General features: G+C 46.3%; 1 protein-coding gene across 2 annotated transcripts in view; it reads left to right on the top strand.

Annotated features, from left to right (window-relative positions):
- The window catches only part of Shisa9 (shisa family member 9), a 244,615-nt gene extending 235,590 nt beyond the window's left edge, over positions 1-9,025 (top strand). For both annotated transcript variants that reach the window (XM_040278459.2, XM_078024342.1), the window contains one exon: positions 5,209-9,025. In XM_040278459.2, the coding sequence (XP_040134393.2) occupies positions 5,209-5,588 (380 nt within the window). In that variant the 3' untranslated portion in view covers positions 5,589-9,025. The remainder of the gene's footprint in view (positions 1-5,208) is intronic.
- The last annotated feature ends 16,347 nt before the right edge of the window (positions 9,026-25,372 follow it).

Raw genomic sequence — 25,372 nt, 5'->3', positions numbered from 1 at the left:
TGGTCACTCAAGGATCCAGGCTCCTCCAGCCTCCTTGGTCTCCTGTCCCCTCCCCAGCTGTGTTCTCCAGCATTGTCATAGGTATTTGTTGTCATAGTATCATTCTAGCCTGGGAAGGGGCAGAGAGGACACCCAGGACTGCAGTTTTCTTTAAAGCAAAGTGATTTGATGTGGAGATTGGGTACATCACTTTTGCTACCATTCCATTGGTGAGAGATCAGGCACACGGGTCAGATTTGGCATCTAAGAAGGCTGGAAAATCTCGTTTGAAGCTGGATGAACATGTACTCAAGGGGGAAAAAAAGGGGGGGTTGAAAAGATCTGATCCAGCAGATAAGCATGGCAGTTAAGAAGCCATCTACAGTATCTCCAAGAATGGGGTTATATACTTGAGGAATCCTAATTTGTACCATGTATAGTATGCTGAGATTTTACATGCCTTGTCTCATTTACTTCTCTGCTGCACTCTGCAAAGTAGATTTTGTTATCCTCATTTTAAATTCCTTTTATTTTCTAACAATGACAGCAGTAGCAGCCGCAATGTATTGAATACCTACTTCGAGGCAATGACCTTGGTGCAGAGCACTCTACATGGTTCACTCCAATACCGGAAACTCCCCCATTGCATAAGTCATGTTATTTTATTTTTGATTTTATGGGCGAAGCTTGGAGAGCTTAGGTAATTTGCTCAAGGTCTCAAGCCTATAAAGTGGAAGAGTTGGGATTTAAACCCATTTCCATCTTCAATTAAGTTCAGCATTCTTTCCTTCATATTGTAAAGGAAGATTTTTACAGTCACCAAAATCAGATGTGCATATGTCCAATATGCATTGGTGCACTGAATCTTTCTAACTCTCAGCCTCATTAATTCCTCTTTCCAGCATTTTCAGATCTCACTGCCAAAGTCTTGCCTTTCAAGACTTGGGGCTCAATTATGGCTTCCAGGAGCCTAGTGGGGGATGTGAAACCAACACTTTGGCTCTTGGTTACCATCAAATGTGATTGCTGCTCTCTGCGTGGTGGCGTGGGAATAGTGGAAGCACCAGGAGAACAAGTATTGGTGAACATCTCACTAGATGGTCATGGAGAGAAATAGTGCACAGAGCCCCGGCAAATACACCCACCCCATTGACATAGGAGGTTAAGTGGGAAGACACGTGGAAGGATCCTAAAGAGTGTCCAGCCCCGGGGGAGGACCTCAGTCTCCTCCTGGTTCTAGGAGAAGCATGTGGCTCCTTATGTAACCCAGCTCTGGGATGGGAGGCCACCTCCTTTGGTGACTGGCCTTCAGTTCAGCCAATGCCAGTGCACCTCAAAGGTTCCAGGACCCGTGCCTCCCGTAATGGAGGAGCCCACTGAATGCTGTATAACCAGAGCCTGGAAGGGGAGTCTCACGTCACCTCCGGCTCTGGGCTCCTGAGCCATCTTCATGAAGACGAGGAAAAAAGTATTTGTTCTTGTGTGTAGTGGGACATGGGGATGTCATGAAACCTCTGGCCTTGACTGTTGGTGTTTTCTCTTGAGAACCCGGTAGTTGCATATGTACTTTGCTTTCTGAAGTTTTGAGAGAGAGAATCAAGAAGAGTGTTTTCCCTGTGTAATCCTCACTTCTCTAGTCTCGAAGGGGTATTTTCCTCCAGCCCCTTGTCACAGAACAGTGTTCATCTTCTACCATGCAAGTGGCCATAAAGTCAAGAAGTAGAGCTTCCGATCCTGGGTCAGAGCCCAGCTCCACTTGGACAAAACTTCTCTGATCTTCAGTTCCCCCAGTTATAAAATGAGACCAATAATAGCGTCCTCCCCCATTAGGTTGCTGAGAGTACTTGGAGGGGGAAAAACATAAACTCCCCAGCAGGGTGCCTGGCCTGGAGCTCATGAGGACTGGCGAAGGCTTGAGGTGGGACATCACTTAGCAGGTGTGTTCCATCACCTGAGACCCCAGAATGCCACCGGGTGAGCAGGAGCTGCAGGAACCTCCTTGAGATATCTTTGGCCCAAGGAAAGGTGGTAGGTGGGAGGCCTCCTGCGGAGCCCTCACATGTGCAGCTTGTCTGGGAGACTGGTTCTTACCTCCAGGATCCCTCTCTGCATGGAAGCGAGGCTCTGTCCCGCCCTGCACCTGTACTGGTGTCTGCTGCTAATTAAGTGGGAGACAGATGGAGGAAGGGTAGGGTTTAATTTTACAGCCCCAGTTCCTTCAAGGCAATTAGACTCATTGGAAGAAAAGCACCTTTTTCTTTCTTTCTCCTTCTTTTTTAAATGAAGAAAAATCAAACAGGAGACGGGCCAGTGTTCTTGAGAGGCCAACGCATCTGTTTCCCGGTCTACCTGTCAGCCATCTGCCCACGAGGTACCGGGACCGATTAGGTTAATGCATTTATTAATGAGGCTTACAAGAGTGTTCAATGAATCTGTTATTTCTTTCACAACGAGTTCTTTTCATATACTAAAACAGAGGCCACGCTGCACAAAGCAGAGGGTGGCCAGGTAAGCATTTCTTCCCTTTTTGTCTTGCTCCAAATCAGAGGAAACCAGAAACACTATGAGAAGGAGATTTCATGAAAACTGCATTTCCACCACCTCATCTCCAGCCACCTCCTTGTTGCTGAAATAATTTTGAAAGTCTGTCTTTGGTGAGCTGTTTCAGTGCCCCAGGCATCCAATCTGTGCCTCACCTCTCTGAAAACACTCGAGTCCTGTAGAGGGAGATGGTCAGACAAATAAATAGGTGTGAGTAATATAATCTTGTTCTGTGGACATTTGATGATGGAAAGCTAGCCTTGCTTTTTTTCCCCTCTAAACAGATATCCTTTCAATTTCTCAGAACTACCATGCTCCTTCCCATCCCAGGGGTTTTGCTATTGGCATGTATCAGTCATCTACTGCTTCATAACAAATGATTCCAATCCTTAATGGCTTAGTTTTCTGTTTATTGGGATCAGCTGGGTAGTTCTGGTTTGTTGTAGATTTATTGTGGCTCTCTATATTTGGAGTTAGCAAGCAGATTGGCTGATGGCTATATGGTCCAGGATGGCCAGGACATCTGGCATTTAGCAGGCTGTTGCCTGTGGTGAACATGAGTAACTGGTCTGTGGGTTTCTCAGCCCCCAGGGTGCTGGCTTGGGCTTCCTTCTCCACATAGGGGTGTGGGTTCAGTCCCAGTACCAAAAAAATAGGAAGTCCCTGGAGGACTTAGCAGTTGTACTCCCAGAGACGAGGAGGGACAACTGCTCCCAAGTTTCTGGCTTGAGTGGCTAGGTGGTGGGTGGTCCCATGTGAAAGAAAAGGAGGAACCCAAAGAAGAAGAAATATGCATCATGTTGATATGCTGGTCTCCTTGAGACAGAGATGCCAGTCAATTTTCCCCCCACATTTTTTCTGGGTGCATTATAGTTGTGCATAATGGTGGGATTTATTGTTAGGTATTCAGACATGCAACAATATAACAATACAACGTGAGATGCCAGTCAGTCTTCCCAGGAGGTGACTGCATAGATGAATGTGGGAATCTAAGAGAACTCTTCGGGCATTCTTCTGTTGAAGGCATGTGTTTTAATTGATATGAAGTCACACCTGCGATACCATGGGACATCAAAATGTCAATGAAGGAGCCCAAACAGTTCTGGCTTCCAGAGAGAGATAATTTGAAAAGTTTACTGTTCATAAATTAATTTAAAAAAGTAGAGAATCTTATGATGTAAAAAAATCACAAGAAGGGCTGGGGTTGTGGCTCAGTGGTAGAGTGCTTTCCTCACATGTGTGAGGCCCTGGGTTCGATCCTCAGCACCACATAAAAAGAATAAGTAAATAAAATAAAGATATAAAAAAATTACAAGATAAAATAAAACAAAAGGGGAGGGTCTCATAACATCATCAAATAAATAAGGAAAGAAAGAAAAAGAAATAAGGAAGGAGGGGTCAATCTGTGCAGGAGTGTGGTGAAGTCGGTGGAAATAAGCACAGCTCTTGTAGAGTAGTTGGCAACGTGCTCAAGAGTCTTGAGTTTGCACTCTCTGACCAATTTGCTTCCACTTGGGTAATCCAGATTAGGGGTCAGCCAACTCTTTCTTAAAGGGCTGGATAGTAAGTATTTCAAGGTCTCCAGGCCATGTCTGCCACAAGTCCTCAGTGCTACCCCGGCGATAGCAGAATAGAAGCAGCCGTCCACAGCACAGATGTGAACAGGTGTGGCCTTGTTCCCAGTGAGACCTCATTTATGTGAACAAGTGGTCATTGGATTTGTTGGCATCCAGTGGGGTCACGGTTTGCCCATCCTTGATGTAAATTAAGAAAATATTTTTAGAATCATTCTAAATTTAAAAATACTCAATATAAAGAGAGATTTAGGCCCAAAGGGTCTCATCTCAGCCTTACTTGTAATAGAAAATTACTGGTGAAGCTTCAATGTCCATCAACAGGGGCATTGGCTGATTTTGATAGCTCCATTTGAAATCACGCAGCCTTCAAATGCTGCTCACTGCTGTGACGGGAGGGAGAAAGAAGCACCTGCTAGGATGGTGCAGGGGGACCGGAAGCGGTCGTGGTGATGACAAGATGATAATGGCGGAGGCTCATATCTAAGTGCCTACACATGTCAAAGCACTGAACACTCCAAATAAATACTTCCTCAGTCTTACCACTTTCCTTGCGCAGAAGCTGATGGGAATAGAAGTTGACTTAGCCAAAGTGACACTGCCTTATTGGTGGCAGAGCTGGGCTTTGGCTACAAGTCAGCTTAATGCTAGTAGCAACCAAACCAACCACATATAATCCCAAATTATATTATAATACATAATTATAAACTCCATTGATTAAAACCACTGAAGAGGACACAGCCCATGGTGGATTGGGGCTATCCTGAGCGGTAGGTGATGGACAGGAATATTTCTCAGCATGTTCCATGTTTTTCTTAACGAGAATGTATCATTTTAACAATGAAGAAATGATGCTGGGATGTCATAGGGAAGCCAAAGATGGCGGAAGGCCAGGTGGGACTGTGGGAGGAGGAGCACGTCTTTGACCCTTGGTCCTGCTCTTGTTTGTGACGTGGACAGTCACTCTGTCTTGTTCCAGGTGCAGCTTCTATGGTGTCTCTCTGTGCTGGTCCGTTCTCAGGCCTTTCCCGGGTGGGCCTGCTGATGATCCCTAACTGTCTCTCTCCTCTCTCTCCCTCTCCCTGCCCTCTCGTCCACCCATCCCACTGTACAGCTGACAAGGTCAATGACGACTTCTACTCCAAGCGACGGCACCTGGCCGAGCTGGCCGCCAAGGGGAACTTACCTCTGCACCCTGTCCGAGTGGAGGATGAGCCCCGGGCCTTCAGCCCCGAGCACGGTCCCGCCAAGCAGAACGGACAGAAGTCCCGAGCCAACAAGATGCCCCCCCACCCGCTGGCCTACAACTCCACCACCAACTTTAAGGGCTGGGAGCCCAGCGAGCACTCTCTCCGGCGGCAGGCTTACAGCAACAAGGGGAAGCTGGGCACGGCCGAGACAGGGTCCAGCGACCCCCTGGGAACTCGCACGCAGCACTACCCACCCACACAGCCATACTTCATCACCAACAGCAAAACGGAGGTGACTGTCTGAGCTGTCACTGCAGGGAGCACCCTGGAGACCACACTCAACCGAGAGAGGCAAAAAATCACCCTGGCCCAAGCCCTCCCCTTCCTCCCCACAAGCACCCACACACTCACCTTCTGCAGGAACCAGGGACGAACCTCCTGGGGACACAGATCACGCTTTTCCTGGGTCATGCCTACACACGCGCCGGCGGGCAGCTGAGGAAGACAGAAGCACGGACACCCAGCAGCACAGCAAGGAGAAACTGAGGCCCACTCTCAGCTTCGCACCAAGGTGGCCAACTCACGTGCCCACACTGAGGGGCTGATTTTTCTTTCCCTCCTAACTTGAAACTGAAATCCATGATGGAGAAATCATATGAGTAGCACAATTTAGAGAAATTGTCCATTTGAGCACACACATATACATTAGCCACCTGCCGTCTGTTTCCAGGTAAAGGGGGTGGGTAGAGGGAAAATGAGGGTGAGCATCGGAGAAGAGCGCACTTCAGAAGAGGAGTTATTCCGGGAGGAACTTGCCCACGTTGGGAGCATTTTCTAATCCCAAGAGGTGAGGGGTCACAAAGTGGTGATGGATGTGAGACCCTATCTGGACCCCCATCCTTATGTTGATAGGACTTTTCATATCATTGATGTCAAAAGCAAAAAAAAAAAAAACAACAACACACTCAAACTCACAAAAAACAAACAAACAACAACAAAAAAATAGACCCTGAACCCCCCCTGCAGTGATGGGAGGGAAAGAACCTTTTGGAGAACTCCCATAAAGACCGTGACCATGGAAATGGGAGGGCAGGCAGAGGGTCCAGAGGGTACTGCATAACAACTTTTTTAAAAAAGACAGATCAAATGCAAGCCCACTACAAAACAGAACACGATATTCATTTTTGTCCCCCACGATCAAGACTTAGGAAATCGGTAACGACGTCAGCAGCAACATCAAAACATCCACAGTGGGGAAAGTTGACTAGAGGCAAGAGGAGCACCCAGAAGCCTCCGATTTCCGGTGTTTCTCCCTCACTTCCAAGACCTGAAACAGCCACAGAAACAAATCCTCTATTAACTGCCTGTCCCGAACCTTCTTCCCCTTCAGAGCGTTGCCGCCACCGCTGAGAACCTTCAACTGCTTTGGACTGAAACGTCATAAGCGTGGGGTGCCTTCAATGTGTTGCTGTTGTTCAATGACAGTCTTGTTTCCCAAGTGCAACCTGTGTTCTTTCAGCCCCCTCCCTCCTGTTTTTCTGCAGTAGTAGAAGATGTTTCCATCCTTCCTTTGTAGGTGAGCCCAACCCATAACACCCATCAAGGGGGCTGCTGCAATGTCAGGGGTACCTAAGGACACTCCCCGAACTCCCACGGTCCCTCCAAATTGCCTGCCCATGTACTTCAGCACCTTGAGTCCCTCACCCAGAATTCCCCTGGTTCAGATCGGTTCTCGTAGCCAAGAGAGCCCTTGGGTGTCCCAACAGTTTTCCTAAAAGTTCTGTTTATCTTGTGGAAGTCCAAAGAGGTGCATGGAGGGAGAAGAGAGTTTCATATTAAATGAAAGGTTTTCCACCAGCCCCTAAAGATCTTAGCTGATTAATTAATAAGAGCCTCCAGAAACCCCCACGAGATCTTCTCAGAGGAGAATCAGCATTTCCTGCCATGATCTGCCTGCCCTGTCTCTCAGCCCTGGCGTCATGGAATCAGCACAACCGACATTGATTCTCCTCGCTCCCAGCAGATATTAGGACACTGATAATGTTTTTGATCTCTCTCGTTCTTAGTCCTGCATGGAAACATGGGGAATTGAGGCTAGGTCAAGCTTTGTAAGCTTTTTGAAATGGAAAAACCTGTGCCTATTTTTAAAAATGAAATCTTGCAAAGAGCCCACTGTCTGAGACTCCCGTGTACAAAGAGGCGCAGTGCAGGAGGTGACAGAGTCAGAGCCCCTCCATGCAGACATCGCAGCACTCTCCAGGGTGCAGTGAACCCGCTGGGCATGGTCACTATTTTTGTTTTTTTTTACTTTGGTCAGCTATGTACCTGCAACAACCCGTTGGCAACTCTGCACACCACCAACACAATATCTGTCTCTAAATTGATTCAATTTTAATTACATGTCCTTTTTAAAAGGACAGTTTCCTGGCTTTATCACAAATAGAAAACTGGCACCAATTGCCACAAATAGGAAGTAAGCATTAAAATAAATGCACAGGAAAGAATGCAGTGTTGATTAAATCCTAGCTAAATGCTGGTTCAAACCCCAGAGCCTGGCGCAGCCTCCCTCTCTCTGATAAAGAGATGGGGAGACATTCGGGTTGTTTAATACACCGGCCCCTGCTGGAGGCTTTCTGTGGATTAATCAGATGGGCTGAGAGGTGAAGGAAAAGGGAATTCTTCCCTATGTGAGTCCATGGCAGATAGTGCTGTGTCCATCCGTGCGCTGCCCACAGTCACTTTGCCTATTCTGGTGGGACACCGCCCACACTTCAAGAAATGCTGGGCTGGCTTTTCCATGAGGTCCCCACCATCTCAGAAGTTCTGTGATTCTTGTCTCCCTTCCGGCTGACCTTTGCTCTTTGCCCTCGACCTTATCCCAGTGGTGATCATGTTCCTTTCTGGACTCCTGATCCGAGAGCATCTTATTTTTCCTTTATGCTCTGAAAGTGGAGTAAACGTCATCCAGTGAACGTGGCTCCTTGGGGTCCACAGTTGTAATTTAGGCAGCAAAGAGCAGCCTGGCCAATCAGATGTGGCTGTGTGGAAAGCTCAAGAAGGACCGGTGCCTCCCACGCAGTACTGTCCAAGAAGGACGCCCGGGAGGCACTTGTGTCCCATCGCCTTGCAGGTGGCCTTGGGGGATGAATGGAGGAAAGTTTGCACAGGGAAGGTCTGTTTATTCTTTGGCTCCCTCTTGGATGTGGGGAGACAGACCTCATGATACCGAGAGAGAGAGGGTGACCCATGGAACTCTCTCTGACTGCCACGTACCAAGTCAAGGATCCTAGAGCTAAGGCGGGGAGAGACCTAAAAGAGGAAAACCAGATCAAAAGAGAGAATCTCCTCCTCCCATGCCCTGCCACTAACCTCTCCTTCCTTTCAGCTGTCCCCAATTCCCAGCCCAACGGGACCAGAGTCTGGCTTCCCTTTGCCTTCCCAGAGCGTCTCAGTGTCCATTCGCCTTGGGCTCCGCCTGGCATCCCCATCTAACCCCCAACCCCCCGGTTTTTTGTGTAAATGGAGCATATTTTATGTGCAAATATTTTAGTAACCGTATGTTCTGCAAGTAAACCTGTGTTAATACTTGTCACAACTGCAGAGTTTATGATACCAATAATACTTCCTACAACGAAGAAAAAAGAACATTTGTTTGTTTTCTAAGAATGTTTATTTGTAAACATATGTATTCACTATATTAATATGAATTTCTTACCTGGCAATAAAACTGATTATATGTGATGCTGTTGGGGTTGCCACGTATCTCTCTAGGTCCCTACATCCTAATCTGAGTTTATACCAGGAAATATCAATACTCGCACACACGGCTAGGTCTTACTACTCAGAATGTATGGGGACCATTGCTCGTGAAGGGAATCTCTAGTTAACAGCACTCATAAAAATTTCCCAGGAGCCTGATGGTTTTTTTTGGTAAGTGTGTCTTAGTTCATTTTCTTGCCTTAAAAATATATATTTCATTGCCAGGTTTCCTTGACATTCCTAAGTGGATCTTCATGGCCAAGAATCTTGCTGAGTTTGGGACTTTTGTTTTTACAGGATTGTAGAAGATGCAAATATTAAAAGGAAAGGAAATTGGGTTCTCCTATTTATTAAATTTTATTTCTCTCCTGTCCTCTGTTAGCATTGAACTTGGAAATTCCAGGTAGAAATAGCTGTCAGAATATAGTTTCCCCAGAGAGAGGCTCTGAAAGCAGGATCTTTTATTTAACAAGGGAGAGGGATACTGGGAGGGGTTGGGGGAAAGGCAATAAAGAAGGAGAGCAGTCAACAGAGGGTACCTTTTTAGGTCAGCTATCACTGTGGGTGGCTGGGGTTTAATGCTGCAGGAAACTTTGCAAGAGGACATTCATCACATGCTCAGAATTATCCTGCCCAAGTGTGATGGAGTTTCCAGGGACCGTTAGTATGCATGCATTCCTAGATCCTCAAGGGCAAGGTCAAAGATACTGCCTCAGTGCTAGGATGCCCAGGATGCTCTCTTCCAGCCCTCCAGAGCTGTTCAGGGTGGAGTCACTGACCAGGACACGTGGCCCTACAGAGGCAGATGTAAGATAGAGAATTACACCTCTGTGTGGGTGTGTGTGTGGGGGGGAGGCACGCGGCTCCTCTAATGAAGTCACCCAGTTGCTTACACTCCTAAGCAACAATGACAATCGTGGGAAGCATATCTGCAGGAACAAACATTCCCGACATTGAATCCTCAACACGTTAGAAGGTAGGTACTGAGATGCTTTGGAGATGCTGCTTAGAGATCTATTGAAAACTCGAGTAATTCATGCAAATGGACTCAACTGTAAGTGGTGGAACTGGGATTCGAACTCCTGAGCTCACCATGTAATTGCTCTGTCGGTGGTTCTCACTTAAATGAGCACATGAGCCAGTGGGGAAGCTTGATGAAAATGCTGATCCCCGAGTTCCCCTGCAGAGATTCAGATGACGCATGTCTAAACTGGGCCCCCAAATCCAGAGCTGGCAACATTCTCCCTGCCATTGCATGCTGTGGCTCTGTGCCCTGCCCTGAGATGCATTGGCCTCAACCCCTGTAGGCTCGTCCTGAGGACCTTGGGTGCAGAAGGAGTGTCAGTGAGGTGCCACAGCGAGGGACCCTCACCCTTTGGCTTCATGTCCAATGTTGAAATGTTATGTCCTATAGTGACCCTGGAAGACCTGGGGGGTTGTCTTGATTCCTACACCCGGGCGCCATGTCTCTGGGGGTCTAAAACTAGCCTTCTTTGCGATTCTGTTTCATCATCCCAGAAGGAAGAGGCTGGGCTGATAACTTCCAATCCTGCTCTCTCCCCTGAGCAAGCCACCCCTTCCTCACGGCCATGGCAGTAGCATAGCCGGTCAGGATAAGGTCCTCTAGGGGCTCCCTCCAGTGTGCTCCTAGGTAACCTGGCTTTTACGCACTTAATGATCATCATAAAGACGGTCTCCGTGTTTTGAACACTTGCTGGACACCTGGCTTTAGACTGAGGGCTTTTGGTTGTTCCAGCAGCCAGCCACAGACTCGTAGGGAAGTCCTTTATTTGTGCCCATTACACCTTTAGAGCCTGGTAAAACCCATGGCTCTCTTTCTCAAAATAATGATCCTCAATGCATAAACTGCAATACACAGAATTACAAAAGAAACTCATTATCTTGAAATAGAGTCATGAAAACCTTTTAAAAACCCACAATTGTGGTATTGTAATATATGTGCTCTTTTAGCAAATGCATGAAGTAACAAGCTGTAATGTCCAGTTTCAAAGTAAGGACATCACAAACAGTTCTTTCAGCCATCTGCTGCAACTGCAATTTGATGTAACTATACCCGTGATTCCACCGGTGACAAAGTCCCAAGTCAGCGCTAATATCATTGTGGTCTGTTGTCTACAAGTTTAATTGAGGAACATGCTAAATTTCGATGAGGCTTGGGAAAATGCAGATTTCCCTCCTCTAAGTTCCAAACCCACTGAATTCTATCCATCGATCCAGCTTAAGCACCCTTGGGCCAGGGGACTTGAACTACTTATGCTGTTCTCCCATGATTCTATGTTCTTGTCTTTAAAACACAAATGATAGTAACATAACAGAATCATCTCTATTCTTGGATATTGTGAGAAGTTAACTACTAGACAAAGAATTCTTAGTTCAGCTGGGTACCATGACACACGCCTGTAATCCCAGTGATTCAGGAGGTTGAGGCAGGAAGATCTCAAGTTCAAGGCCAGCCTCAGCAACTTAGTGAGGCTCTAAGCAAATTAGTCAGATCCTGCCTCAAATATTAAAAATAATTAAAAGGGCTTAAGGTTGTGGCTCAGTGGTAAAGCATCTTTGGGTTGAATCTCCTGTATAAAAGAGAGAGAGAAAGAGGGAGAGAGAGAGAGAGAGAGAGAGAGAGAGAGAGAGAGAGAGAGAGAGAGAGAGAAAGAAATATCAGTTCCATGCTTAATACTAGTGAATACTTAGGTGTTCACTTTTGTTATCATAATTATTATTATTTTATGGGATCCTGTGAAATTGTATTTTTACTGTCCCCCCACTCACAGAAGAAGAAACTGAGGATCAGAGAGGTTAAACTTACACAAAGTAACACAGCAAGCAGGTCAGTGGCAGAGCCGTTGGGAGCCCGGTTCTTTCTGATCCATAGCATGCTGTGTCATTTTTGCAAAGCAATGAATGATATTGAATGTCCTCATTACTCCCTGGAATGAGGCCAGCCAGACATTGGAACAGAGAGCAATGGATTTTCCCATGTCTTCCCCCCTCCTCAAGGGGAAAGACAGGTTCAGAAAGAAGTCACGGTTTCAGAAAGCTCTTTGCTGGGGCCCATTTATTTAAAGGCATGTTGGAGACAGTTCATGGTAATGTCCTCACATTCAACATAAGCCTCCCTCCCTCAGTTTAGTGCTTAGGAGACCCCAGTTACAAAAACCTCGTGGTTCCAGAAATTGTGAGATTCTGTTTCTTTGAGTCCCACCTTATCAGCAACACTCCTCATGTAAAACTGAAATGTCTTCTGCACAGTCTCAGCCTTGAAAGATCATCCTCACGGTGTTAATGAAAGCATCAGCTACTATTAGTGATTATTGAGCTTGTGTTATGTGCCCGGCTCTGGGTTAGGCCCTGAACACACATTGCTTCTTTTCCCCTTCTCAAGATGGGGAAACCGAGGCTCAGAGACCTGGAAGGAGTCTTCAAAGATCTTCAATCCAGTGAGTGGCTGGTTTGGAATTCAAGCCCAGATGTGTCTGATTCCAGAGCCAACTCTGCCATCCTGACCCATTTCAATTGTTGCATGATCCACCTCTGTGCTTGCCTTCTTTGAGGTGGAGCCATAATGTGGAACAAAATAGTTCCAGAGAGTTACATTTCATAAAATCGTAGGCTCCTCTGAATTGGGCAGTGTCCACTGGTCGGCGTCCACCCTTACCAGCTGCTTCCATCTTGGAAGGGTTGAACTGCTGCTCCCTGGGCTAGTGTTTCTGTCCTCCAAGTCCTTCAAGTCTGTCCTCCAGACCTCACAGGTCACCAGCCAAGCAGACTTGGTCTTTAGATTGTCTGAGTGTTCTGCGGTGGGAAGGACAGGACCAGAAAAGGACTCTGGGACAGGAGACAGGTACCTCCGGGTACCTGGCCTTGACCTTAGGAAAGTCAGGCCCCCTTTCTAGGAGGCAGCATAAGCTTTTGGATGAAAGTAGGGCCTTTAGAGCCAGGAGGTCCACCTCCGAGTCCCAGTGGGCCTAATAGGAGTACCTATCAAGGATTCTGAGAATGAAGTAAGAGATCTTACACAAAGTCCCGAGCCCCCCAGAGGATATGATCTTCAGTATTTAAAACTTTGCAGAGATTTCATTGCATACCACAGGCCTTTGGGTTAATGGAAACTCTGAGCTTCTGGGGGCAAACATTGGCTCTGGGCACAGACATCTATAGTTGATATGGTATCTTTTCTTCCAACTCTTTGGCTGCTGGTGATGTCATGAGCAAGACAGAGATATTATTTTATTGTGAACCTTATCCCATATAATTTTATTGAATTTTTAAAAATGGGAAATAAAACCCATCCTTACTTAATGAATATGGGTTAACTGGTAGTTTTCAGTTCTAGAAGTATATGGGGGATAAAATAATCATGAGGCCCATCATACTAGAAAAAGGTTGAGAACCCCTGGATTTAGATGATGCATTAGTTACCTATTTCTGCAAAAATACATAATTACCCCAAAACTTAGTAAGTTAGGGAAAAAAACATGACTTTTTAATTCTCACAGTTTCTGGGATCTGAAATCTGAGCATGACATACTATGTTCTGGGTCTAGGGTCTCTCAGGAAGCCACAGTCAAGGTATCAGCCAGGGCTGGAGTTTCACTGGAGGTACAACTGGGGAAAGCTTTTTCCAAGATCTCTCACTTGGTTGGCTGAATTCAGATTTTTCGAGGGCTGTTGGACTTCAGGTCTCAGTTCTCTGGCTCTTGGACAAAGGCTGGTCTCTGTTTCTTGCCATGTGGACCTCCCCAACATGGCGACTTGGCCTCTTCAAAAGTGGCTAAAGATAGAGACTCTGTTGGCAAATCAGATGCCACCATCTTTAGAAGCTTAATAAAAGAAGTGACATCCCTCAACATTGCCAGGTTCCATTGGCTAGAATCATGTTGCCTGAAGGCAAAGCTTTATATAAGATGATAAAGACAAGGTCAAGAGTCATTTGGGGTCATCTTAGCAGCCGCCTGCCAAAGCTGGTATCTAGGGCCTTCCATTGTCAAAGACCTTGAATGTTTTGATGGGCAGAGGGGCGGCCCACCAACTAACCTGGGATCTAAGCTCAGCCCCACCACTAATTATGAAGAACTAGAATTTTATTAACAAATGCAAAAGCTCTCGAAGCACTTAGAACAGTATTTAGCAGCAAAAAAAACAAAAACAAAAACAAAACCCTAATCACTCAATAAATATCATTGTCACCATCATCGTCATTATCATCATTTTAACTAAACTTCTATGCTGTGCTGAGAACTTTTTATGCCTGATACTTCTTCTTTCCAGCATCCCTGAAAAAAAATCACCAGCTTCATTTTATAGATAAGGAAACTAAGAGGTTAAAGACTTACTCAAGGTCACAGAGCAAGTGCTGGAGAGAGCATTTATACTTGTGTGATTCCGCCATTTCTAGCATCCCACTTAACTCTCCACGTCTCTGGTTCCATTTGGATCCAGTTATCGTGGTAAAGCCTTTGTAGGAGAAGAATGTCTTCATCGTCCGCCTGCCATCTCACTTATTTTCTTGTCAGATTCCAAATCCTAACTCATGCTGTGTTGTACAGTTCAAAGAAAGCATTTCCTATCAAGAAATGTCATGGTTGCTAGAAATAATTTTGTCACATCCTCTTGAAATTTTCCTCTTTGTAAGTTCAGAGGTTTCACTTAGATTCAAATCTTATAATGCCTCCTTCAGAAACATCATAAAAGGGCACCTCATTTTTACCAGGAAAAAAAAAAATCTCAACATCCAAGATATCACTTGATTGTCTTCATCTTAAAAAGGTAAAAAAATGGGAAGACTCCCAAGAAGCAATTTATGACACACAGGTGCCTTATTTTCTGGTAATTTAAAACTGTTTCTGATGCTATAATTTTGTTTTTGTGTTTTGATGTCCCCTTATCAAAGGCAGTTGAGCTGAACGTGCAGGGATCCTACGTGTGAGGCGTCTGTGGAATTCTCAGATTCAGTGAAGCAAACGTCAACACCTCGTAGGTGTTTGGGTAGGTATCCTGGGTCTCATTGTGTGCTACAGGAATCTTCCCCAGGAGTGTCAGAGAACGCCTTCTCACACTGAGTCAGCAAAACTTTGGAGGAAACACAGAGAAAGCCTCTCTGAGCGACGCTTCTGCTCCAAGTACCTCGTTTAGTTATTCATTCAACAAGTGCAGAGTATCAGCTTACTAGGGGCTAGGAATAAGCTGGACTTTGAAGATGGAAGGAAGACCATACTGCACCACCTCTTCCCTTTCCTTCTTTAAAAAAAAAAAAAAAAGGAATGTGGGCAAGAGATAAACAAACCCCATAAAGGGAGACATGATGTCAGATAGCCTTGGATTTGAATCCCCTCCTTAACATTTCTGGGTATGTGACCTCGGGGAAGTTATTGAGCTTTTCAGAGCCAAGATTTTTTCTCATCTCTAAAAAAACAGACATCCTACCAACCTTGCAGCATTTGAGCATTTGAGATGAGAACACCATGGTGGGTGTTCAATAAACTGGCGCTGATATTAACATGAGCATTTGCTTATTGATCCTTGACTCCCACCATTGAGAGCCAGTCTAATGGAGTAGCTTGGTTTTCTCCTTTTGTCCACGTTGAGATCATGAGAAATGGTTCCGGAGACAAGGACGCCCGTTGAAAGAAGAAAGGGACCCTAGGAAAAAATAGTCAAGGATAGCAGACTTTAGATACAAGGGGAAGAACTCCAGCAAGGGTACATTTCAGGGACCATCTCCCAGAGGGTAGCTCTGAGGTGTATCCCTCTTCAGAATTTGCCGCTGGGGACCTGGGTGGGCTTGCACTCTTCCACATCTGCCAGCCACTGGTGGAAGGGATGAACTTCCCAGGATGTGTAGCTTGCTGCATGTTTGGGGGCAAGTTTTCCAAAGAGTTTCAAAAACTGGTAGTTAGAATTAAAAGCACACAAAACCTGGAGGTGCACAGAATTAGGACAAAGGCTACGCGTAGGTGCAACACCAATCACGTAGGTTGTACCTCCCTTTGCAGACATCTGGGGGACACCATCCCAGACCCAACTAGTCCCAGGAAGTAAGATGAGTTTTCCTTGGTTCATCAATGCAGGAAATGGGGACAATTTATGCACCAAAAAAAAAAAAAATCTGGCTAAGGAGAGGCATTTGGGACATGGCTTTGGGATCTGCTTGGTTTAAGATAAAATCGTAGCCACTTTCTGTGGCTCAAGTGATTTTGTCCATTTCCTGCTGCTACAACGGAAGACCACAGACTGGGTTAATCATAAACAGCAGAAGTTTACTTGGGCTTGTGATTCTGGGGTTGGGGAGTCCAAGGGCATGGCACCCGCATTTGGTGAGGGCGGGACACACGAAGCCTATGTGAGTAAGAGAGAGAAGAGGACCGGCAGGAGCCCACCCCTGGGTGATGCTAACCAGCCCCCTCCTGCGGAGCCCTCCTGGCCTAACCACTTCCAAGGGTTCCTTCTCTTAATGCCATTCCAGTGGCAATCAAACTTCCATGTGATTCCTGGAGGGACATTCAAAACGGTACCGTGTCACTTTGGGCAGTTGATTTAGACTCTTTGACTTAAATTTTTCTCATGTAGAATATAAGGATAACAATGTTCTTTTTTGTAGGCTGAATTGTCTTTATGTTCTCTTGTTTATTGGACAAATAGATATTGTCAGATGCTCCATGTCAGACTCAGGGCTAAACACTGGTGCACTGAAATGAGCCAGACAGGTCCTGACTTCCAAGACCTTGACATCTGGACGGGTGCAGACACATAAATTACAGACGGTGTCCTTCCTGCATGCACTCTCTTTCATTCTCTGTTCCCTCTCTGTCTCTGTTTTTGACTTGGTGACTCCTCCTTTCCTCCCTCCCCCCACAATTCCTTCCTCCTCCTCCATCTCCGCTGTTCTATCTGGTCTCCTCTGACCACATCACGTGCATATTTCGTTTTCATACCCACTGGAGGATGTCCAGCAAGCTTCCCTGTGAGGTTCCTGCCTTCTGCCGCTGTTTCCCAAGCTCCCTTCTGCAGGGTGCCCAGTGTGTGAAGTCCTGGGAGATTCAGCTCACCCCTCAGCTTTGAGAAAAGATGATTTGGAGATAACAGAAAACTGTCCAGGGCCTCACTTAAAGCTTGTGGGTTTGGGTGGAGGGGGAATACACCAGCAGTCCCTAGTGGGCAGTCCTGGGAAATGACAAACAGAATTTGGCTAATTGCATCAGCAACGGGGAGGGGCATCTGGGCAATGGGGGTGCAGAAGTGATTTTCTGGTTATTTTGCCAACGAGGGGACTCCCAAGAGCGGGAGGATAGGAGGCAGACATTCTTGGATTTGATTCTGGCTCTGGGCCTATCTGCATGGTCTTGGACATTGTTTTCCCTGTCCCTGTGTTATAGAGGTTACAGTAATGGTCTTTGAGGACAGTTCCCCTTGTCCAGGAACTCTGCCTTAATCAACTCCTCGTCCCTTCCCCCTCCATCTCCTCTTATCTGGGGCTGGCACCAAGTAGGTGCTCAGGTAATGACAACCAACTTCCTTTTCTTCATTCCAGGATGCTGGGGGATGATTAGCTTTGGGTTCTAGAAGGATCTAGATCCAGGACCCTGGAAGCAGACTTGGTTGGCCGGAGACACTCAACTCTTTCATTGGGAGGTCAGGGGCAGCTGCTGCAGATGGAGAGGCAAACGCAGGTGGCTTCCCTAGAACGGGATGTCTCCGACTCCAGGACTGTGATTCATCCGCTCTGCAGCTCAGGAATCCGCCTCCTAATAACACCCCAGGGATCCTGATGCAAGTGGTTGTTGGACAACTGTCAAGAATCACTTCTGGAGACCCGAGCTGGCCCTCAGACTCTGGCTGCCTGTCATCTAGTTGTTTAGGGTCTTTGAGCCTCTTTTCTCCTAAGGACAATCAGCTTTTCACCCTGCCCCTATTTTTCCTGCAGGGTTCCCACGAGAAACATGAAAGGCAGGTGGGGAAACTCCAAGAGTCCCCACGAGAGGCAGAGAAGATGGCCTTTGACAATAAAGATGTTCTGCCCCCTCGTTTCCACCTTTCCATGCCCCAAGCAAAGTGACAGCAGACTGAGAATGTCACAGTGCCCACTTACGCCCTTGCCCATCTCCTGCATCAGATACTTCTTGAACCTCCCTTCATCTCTTTTTGGTCAACTTAAAAAAAAAAAAAAAAAAAAAAAGCTTAGCCGTTGCTGTGGCAACCATGCAGGTGTATCCAGGCGACACCTGGCCTAGGTGTGCTGTGGAACGCCAGGTTTCTGACTCATTCCCTCATCATGTGCAGCATGCCTGCTGGAGGCCTGTGCAAACCTGAGAGTGAATGGCATTAACCCCTCATCGGCCAAATCTTGACCAGTGGAAGGTGGGTTCTGGTTGTATGTATTCCCTACTTCTGTTCATTGGGTGGGCAATTCTGAGGGATTTTTATCAGCTCCTCATCCCTAATCCCTACTGGGCTGCCACCCACTTTCCCACACTGGTTCTAAGCTCCATAACATACCTTGGAGTTGGCTTCCTCCTAGGACATTCCCCAAATAGCTACGTGCACACAGCACCACGTGACACTCCCTTATTTGCTGGTTGGATCTCCAATAAAAATTCCAGGTCTGGGACTTTCATCTAGCACTCCAAATACTTACTTAGTGACAGAGTAGGGACAAGACACAGGAGGCAAGACAGGCCACTTCAAGTCGCAGCTTTGTGACCTGGGACCTAGTAATGTAGATGAAGAATCCCACAGCTGTGTCTGGCACGTGTGAGTCCCTGAGGCCGATCTTGCCACTCTTCCTCCAGGTTCTTCGATTTTGCTCCAATAGAATCAGAGTCCTTAATCACGGCGGAGAATTCCTCCCGTGGTCTGGCCTCCTGTTCCCTCTCTGCCTCCAGGTGGCACAACTCACCCCTTTGGTCATTCTGCCCCTCTCCTCCTGGCTCTTCCTCACATGCTCCAAGCCTGCGCTCACCTTGACCTCTTTGTCAGGGGTTCTCCAGTGGGACAATTTTTGCCTCCCCACCCCAGGGGACATCTTGATAATGTCTGACCACATTTATGGCTGTCACCATGTGTAGGGAGCTTGCTACTGTCAAAGGCTCAGGACATCCTCAACAACAGAGACTCACCTGGGCCTCAGTGTTGGTGGTGCCGAGGAGGGGAACCCTGCGGGTGCCCGCTCCATGTGCGCCCTGCCCTGCCACTGCCTGCACTGACCTCAGTAGGGGCCTGTGGCATAGTAGGCAATCTGTGAGTGGCTGTTAAATGAATGAATGAATGGATGGAAATATATTCAGGTCAGGAATGTGAAGCTGTCACGTGTCCTACCATAATGACAATGTCCTCAATGCTTCTAGGAAGACCTACCCAAAGAAACCAGGGTGAGGGCAGCATTGGCACCTCAAGGATTTCCTAAAGGCATTGATTTCTTTCTTTCTTTCTTTCTTTCTTTCTTTCTTTCTTTCTTTCTTTTTCTTTCTTTCTTTCTTTCTTTCTTTCTTTCTTTCTTTCTTTCTTTCTTTCTTTCTTTCTTTCTTTCTTTCTTTCTTTCCTTTCTTTCTTCTTCTCCTCCTCTGCCTCCTTTGCATCTCTTTCCTTCTTCTGAGTTGGGGATGGGACCCAGGGCCTTGCCTGTGCTAGGCGAGCACTCTACCGATGAGCTACATCCACCGCTTCCCTTATCTGGGACTGGTTCTGTGTTCAGGTCCTTGTCACTCTTGAGTCAAAGCCATGAGAGTTTCTAGCAATCAGAACCCTGAAGCCCTCAGGCCGCCACAGAAGTTCCTGGGTCCTGGCAGCAAACTGCTCCCTCTAGATTGTCCCTTTGCACTTTAGCTTCGTGCTTGTATCACGTCGCCACCTTCACGAAAAGAGGTGCTCCAGAGAGGGTCAATCGCTGCCATCCGCAGCCTTCACCCTCACCCTCTTATCCAAACCCTCTTCCCCACTTCATGTTCCATCCTGAAGCCGGGCTGTGCCCAGTTCTTCTGATCATCTAACAGTTCCTGAGCCCGGGAGGAAAATCAAGCCACTCAGGCACTAATGATCCTTGAGCAAGAACATTGCGCAACACCCCCAGTAGGTCAAGAGGTGAGCACTAGCAAGGTGCTCCATCCAATTTCTCTTAACACTCACCGAGTTCAAGACAAAAATGAGACACCATTGAAAGTTACTTTTCTTCACTTTTTCAAAATCCTCCCACTTCCTGTTTTTCTCTCGGGAGACTGAAAAGTGTCTTCTCACACATTTCTCATTATCAGAACTTAATGAGAATTCTAATTACGGCTACTGCACACTTGGGTGGTAGTTTTCAAAATGTAGCTCTGGCTTCTGTTTGTCAGGGTGCCAGTCTTGTATCCTTGCCAAAGATGCCCGCTATAATAATAATACTAATAGCTATCATTTATTGAGAGTCTACTATGTGCCAGGCAATTTGCATACATTTAGAACGAGTCTTCACACAAATCACATGAGGTGGGAACTATTAACGCTCACTTCAGATGAGGAAAGTAAGCCTTTAAGAGGAAGCTGAGCAGCTGAGGCATTGGCAGAACCAAGGTTCAAACTCAAGTCTGTTCTCTGGTTGAGACCTTTCCATGCCCAGCCTTCACAGATCTTGGATAGGGGGAAGAAAAGACAACAGGACAGCTTGTCCCTACTCCCAGAACGACCATAGATCTGCATCAGAATGTTTGTTACATGTTATGACATCTACAGCCTTGGTTGCTGGTTCTCTCCGGGAACAGAGCTATGGTTTAGGGAACCCCAGGAGACTCCAAGACACCCAATTAGAAGGTCGGTAATAGCAGATCCAAGAATAGACTGATTGCTTATTCATTATTCTTGTTATTTCTGGACTCTTCCATCCATCACACAGAGGGCTGTCAGCAATTATCATGATTTCCTTTCCAGAGAGGGGCCTCTTGGCCTAGCTAATCACCTCATCCAGAACCAAACCGTCTTAAGGGCAAATGCTCCTGATGTCACACCACAATTCGGCTGTCCCTGGGGCTTTCCTCGTGAATCTTCAGTGGACACCTTGCTGGGGGGGGGGACAAAGTGAAAGAACTGGACTTTTGAAAATGAAGGAACAGTTCCTTCTAGTTTTGTGAAGTGCCAGTGGGTCATCTTGACGAGTAGGTGTGCCCAGCGGCAGGCAACATGGTCTTGTGATGGATCAGCAGGTTGGCACCAGGTTATAGGGGTCAGATCCAACCAGTGCTGTCAAGAGAGCACGGCTCCCCTCTCCTTCCAGTGGGGGGCGCTGTGTTGGCTTGTTCTCCTCTCTCTCTATCTTCTCCTTTCTCCTCTGTGACCCTCCTGAGCCTCTTCATCTACTTATTAACACCGTACACTGCACGGGAGCTTTGCTAGGTGTCCCATGTCATTGACACCTGATATGTCTCCTCCCCTCCCAGTGCCTTCCTGTGTGTGTCCTCTCCCTCTGTACCCTGGTTCCGTTTCCTGCCTGGGTCTTTCTCTTCTATATTCTTTTTCCCCCCTCTGTGATCCCCTTCTCTCTCTCTCTCTCTCTCTCTCTCTCTCTCTCTCTCTCTCTCTCTCTCTCTCTCTCTCATTCTTTGTCTTCCTTTTCCTCTCATGAACTTCTCAGAGTCTAAAATCTACCTCCCTCCAAAACAAACAGAGAATTAATTCTATTTTTCGGTCTGTCCCCATTAATCCATCACTGCCCTCCTGCATTCCGACTTCTGTTGTCCCAGGAACCCACCATTCTGGCTCAGAAGGCAGAAGGTACACCCTGCCTGGTTGACTTCGACTCTTACGATGATAGAAGTTCCCTCAATTTCCCCTTCTTCACCTTCCACCCCTACCCTCGTCCCAAATCCTGCCAATTTAAGACTCTGAATATATCTTAAGCATTAATTCCATTTCCCTACTACTAATTTATTCATTCAACATATTATACCATCAAGTCTATAGCAGGCCTGTGGACACGTGGCAGAAAAGACAGACTAGACACGAAGCCAGCCTATTGCTAGAGATGGCCCCTATCTTTGTTGAAGCTTGTATCGTTTCATGTCTGGGTTATTGCAACAGATTTTTCTCAGCTCACTCTCCATACTGCAGCCAGAATATCTGGTTTTTTTTTGTTTGAACCTTTTAATAGGGTCCCTTCCTTTTAGAATAAAGAGATGTCATGTAACAACCTGTTTAACCTGCCACACAGCCTGGTCAGGCTCCGCTCTTACCAGCCTTACATTTTTATATTAGAAGAAAATGAGGGTGTTGGAACTCCTTTATGTGTCCCCAGCCTGTTTCCTAGGCTGGTGCTTGGCTCTTCCCAGAATAGCCTTCCTTCCATGTCTGGTTAACGGAGTCTTCTTTGAGACTCAGATCAGAATCATCCTGAACCTTCCAGTCTATTTAAATGTTCTCTGATAATTATACGATTATGATATATTGCTTTATAATCATCTGCTTAGATACCTTTCTTCATACTAGACTAGGAAATCAATTTCTCTCTGAGTACCCATTTCCTGGAAAAGGTATAGACTAAGGCAATTGAGACAGGAGTGAAGAAATGAATGAGAGAGTAAATGCTACTTTTATGACACCAGGTTGCCTTTCTGAGCGTTTAGAAGGGCTTATGGAGCACAAGGGACAGTTTGTGTTTGAAAGCCCTGGGGCCTAAAACATCACCCCCATCACTCCTTCGTAGGGGTGATGTTGCAGTATCTGATGAAAACTGGTCCTTCCCCCAGAAAAATGCACATGCACGTAGCACATTTGACGTAGTAGCTGGGAATTCGTAGACTCCCTGGTGTTCATCTAGGTTGACCTTTGGTGTCCTTGTTCTCAAAACTGTTTAGGAATTCCAACTCTAAAGGTAATTCTAGTATATAAAAGACCTACCAGGGAATCATGGCCCATTTAGAATTCTTGCCTTCTCGTTTCTCCTCGGGGCAATGCATTCCCTCCTGACCAAAGAGTTGGGCTGTCAATATGGAAGTCTTTCTGGAAGAATGTTTTCTTTCTAGCCTTGTTGTTACTGATATGAGATGCTTTGGGATAACCCTAGAGACTGGCTAGGAGATGGTGCATACGGGGGTGAGTGGAACTTATCTCGTCTAAATAGCATCTGACGCCGTTCTTTTTAACTACATGGCAAGTGACTTAAGCACTGGGTCTCTCCTGATCACTAGGATTGGGCAAACCATAACAACGCCACGAGAGATTTAAATAGACAACATTCAAGGGTGGTGTCCAGGACAGTGCCTGGTACATGGCATATGTTCAACAGTCACCACCCTATCACTGCCATCTGTCACCACCAGCATGGTTACGGTGGTGCTCCCTTGGTCTGACCGATGCTCCAGGTTTATAACAACATTATCTTCTGCTGACCACTGCTTTTCATGAAGTGGAGAGATGTTGGCAGGTACTTCCTTCAGGCATTAATTCTGTCAATGTAAATCTTGTGGTTCTGAGGAACAGTCCAGATGTCTTTACAGATGTTACCACCTCTGTATGAGTACGCACCTGGGATCAAACATTTGTGTAAAAGCCCTTAACTTGACCTTTGAAATTGGAAGACTCCCTCTCGCCTTCATGCTTTAGACGCCCTTCTGTGCTACTTAGAAGCCAATGAAACTTGAAATCTGCTACTTATGTGCCTTTGGGAGGAAAATCCCACTTAAATATTTCATTTTATTAGTGACTGAAACCCGTGTTTGCCATTTTCTTTGCAGAGCCCTCGGAGGTTTTTGAAAGCAACCCTCTGCAAATAAACACATCATGACCAGACGTCTCAGCATGTGCTCTGTGGATGGATAGTTTTGCAGATGGAAAACCATGTGCATTTTCTTAATTTTAAGTGGCTGGAATTTGACTGGAAAATCTCAGCAGCCCTAGGGCCATGTAATTTAGTGTTCTCGACACCCATTGGGCCATCTCAGTTCCCCTCCCCTACAATGCCATTCGGAGGCAGCGAAAGTTTGATTACCTGGCATAATTAGAGTAAAGAAGATTCCGTATAGATAAATTTCCTGGCTCATTAGGGAGCCATGCTAGAATGCAAAGATCATTGGACAGACCAATGTTTGAGGACTTGTCACTGCTGTGTCCTTTGTGGATTCATTTCATTTTGTGGGACCTCTATTCGTCTAGCCAAGAAATGGAAATGGAAATTTTTCAAGGTCTCTTTGAGGATTAGGAGTAAGTTTGCCAAGCATTTAACATATACGAGTTGCTTAGTAAGAGATGGCTCTCTTCTGCTTAGTCATTCCTTCATTTATCAACAGTTACTAGTTACCCAGCACATTCTGAGGACATGAGGATAAGATAGTGAACAAGACTATGTTGTCTATGCTCTTGAGGAATCTGGCCATGAAGTGTGACACAGTCTGATTGGGGAGTTTAGGGCATTTGGGGATGTCCATAGAAGAGGAATAGAACTTGGCATGGATTAATACGCTTATAGATGATGTAGACTATGATGGTGGTATTGACGGTGATGACAGTTATGATTTTGATAATGGTGGTGGTTGTGCTAGTTATAATTTTGTTGATTTTGGTGGTAGTGATAGTTATGATTTTGATGATGGTGGTGATGGTGATGACAGTGACGATTCTGATGATGGTGGTGGTGTTGATAGTTATGATTTTGATGACGGTGGTGGTAATGGTGGGGGAGATGGTCGCAGTGGTGATAATGATCATGATTTTATTGGAGATGGTGATGCAATGATGATGATGATGATGATGGTGGAGATCATAACCTTGAGGATGCTGATTCCACCACTCATTTTGTGCCAGACACCGATGTCAAGTGATCTGACCAAGATCAGACAGATGGTAAGAGTCAGAATCCAGTTCAGATGGGAGTTCTTCCTAACTCCCGATCCACAGACTCTCACCAGCTTTCTCCAAGCTCAGGCAGCTTGAGGATTTATTCTGAAGCTGACCAGGAATGAAAATTCAGGCATCCAGATCCTTGCGCTGTGATTCTACTCATTATACTCTTTCTTACAGTCCAAACTCACGTTTCCTACCTTCACGCAGTAAGAAGCTGGTGATAAATGGTGCTGCGTGTCCACTAGATGCCATGTGCTGGGGGCACATGATCATAAACACTTTCTGTGGCCTGAAATGGATTTTTGGGGCTGGGGATCATGGCTGTCATGAGCCCAAGAGGACTGTGGCAAAACTGTGAGATAACAGTTAATGAGACTCAAACTTATCTGCAGCCAACTTTCTCAGGACCAGAAATGAAGGGGTCCTCAGGAATCGAAACATCTCTTGCCTTGCCAGCTCAGTTCTGTGGCTGAGGATGTCGGTGGATGGGAGTTTGCTGGCAGAGGTAGC

Source organism: Ictidomys tridecemlineatus, chromosome 10 (genome assembly GCF_052094955.1).
Source record: "Ictidomys tridecemlineatus isolate mIctTri1 chromosome 10, mIctTri1.hap1, whole genome shotgun sequence".
Classification (NCBI taxonomy): domain Eukaryota; kingdom Metazoa; phylum Chordata; class Mammalia; order Rodentia; family Sciuridae; genus Ictidomys; species Ictidomys tridecemlineatus.
The sequence above is the reverse complement of the archived record's forward strand: the minus strand, read 5'-3'. Positions and strand labels throughout refer to the sequence as shown.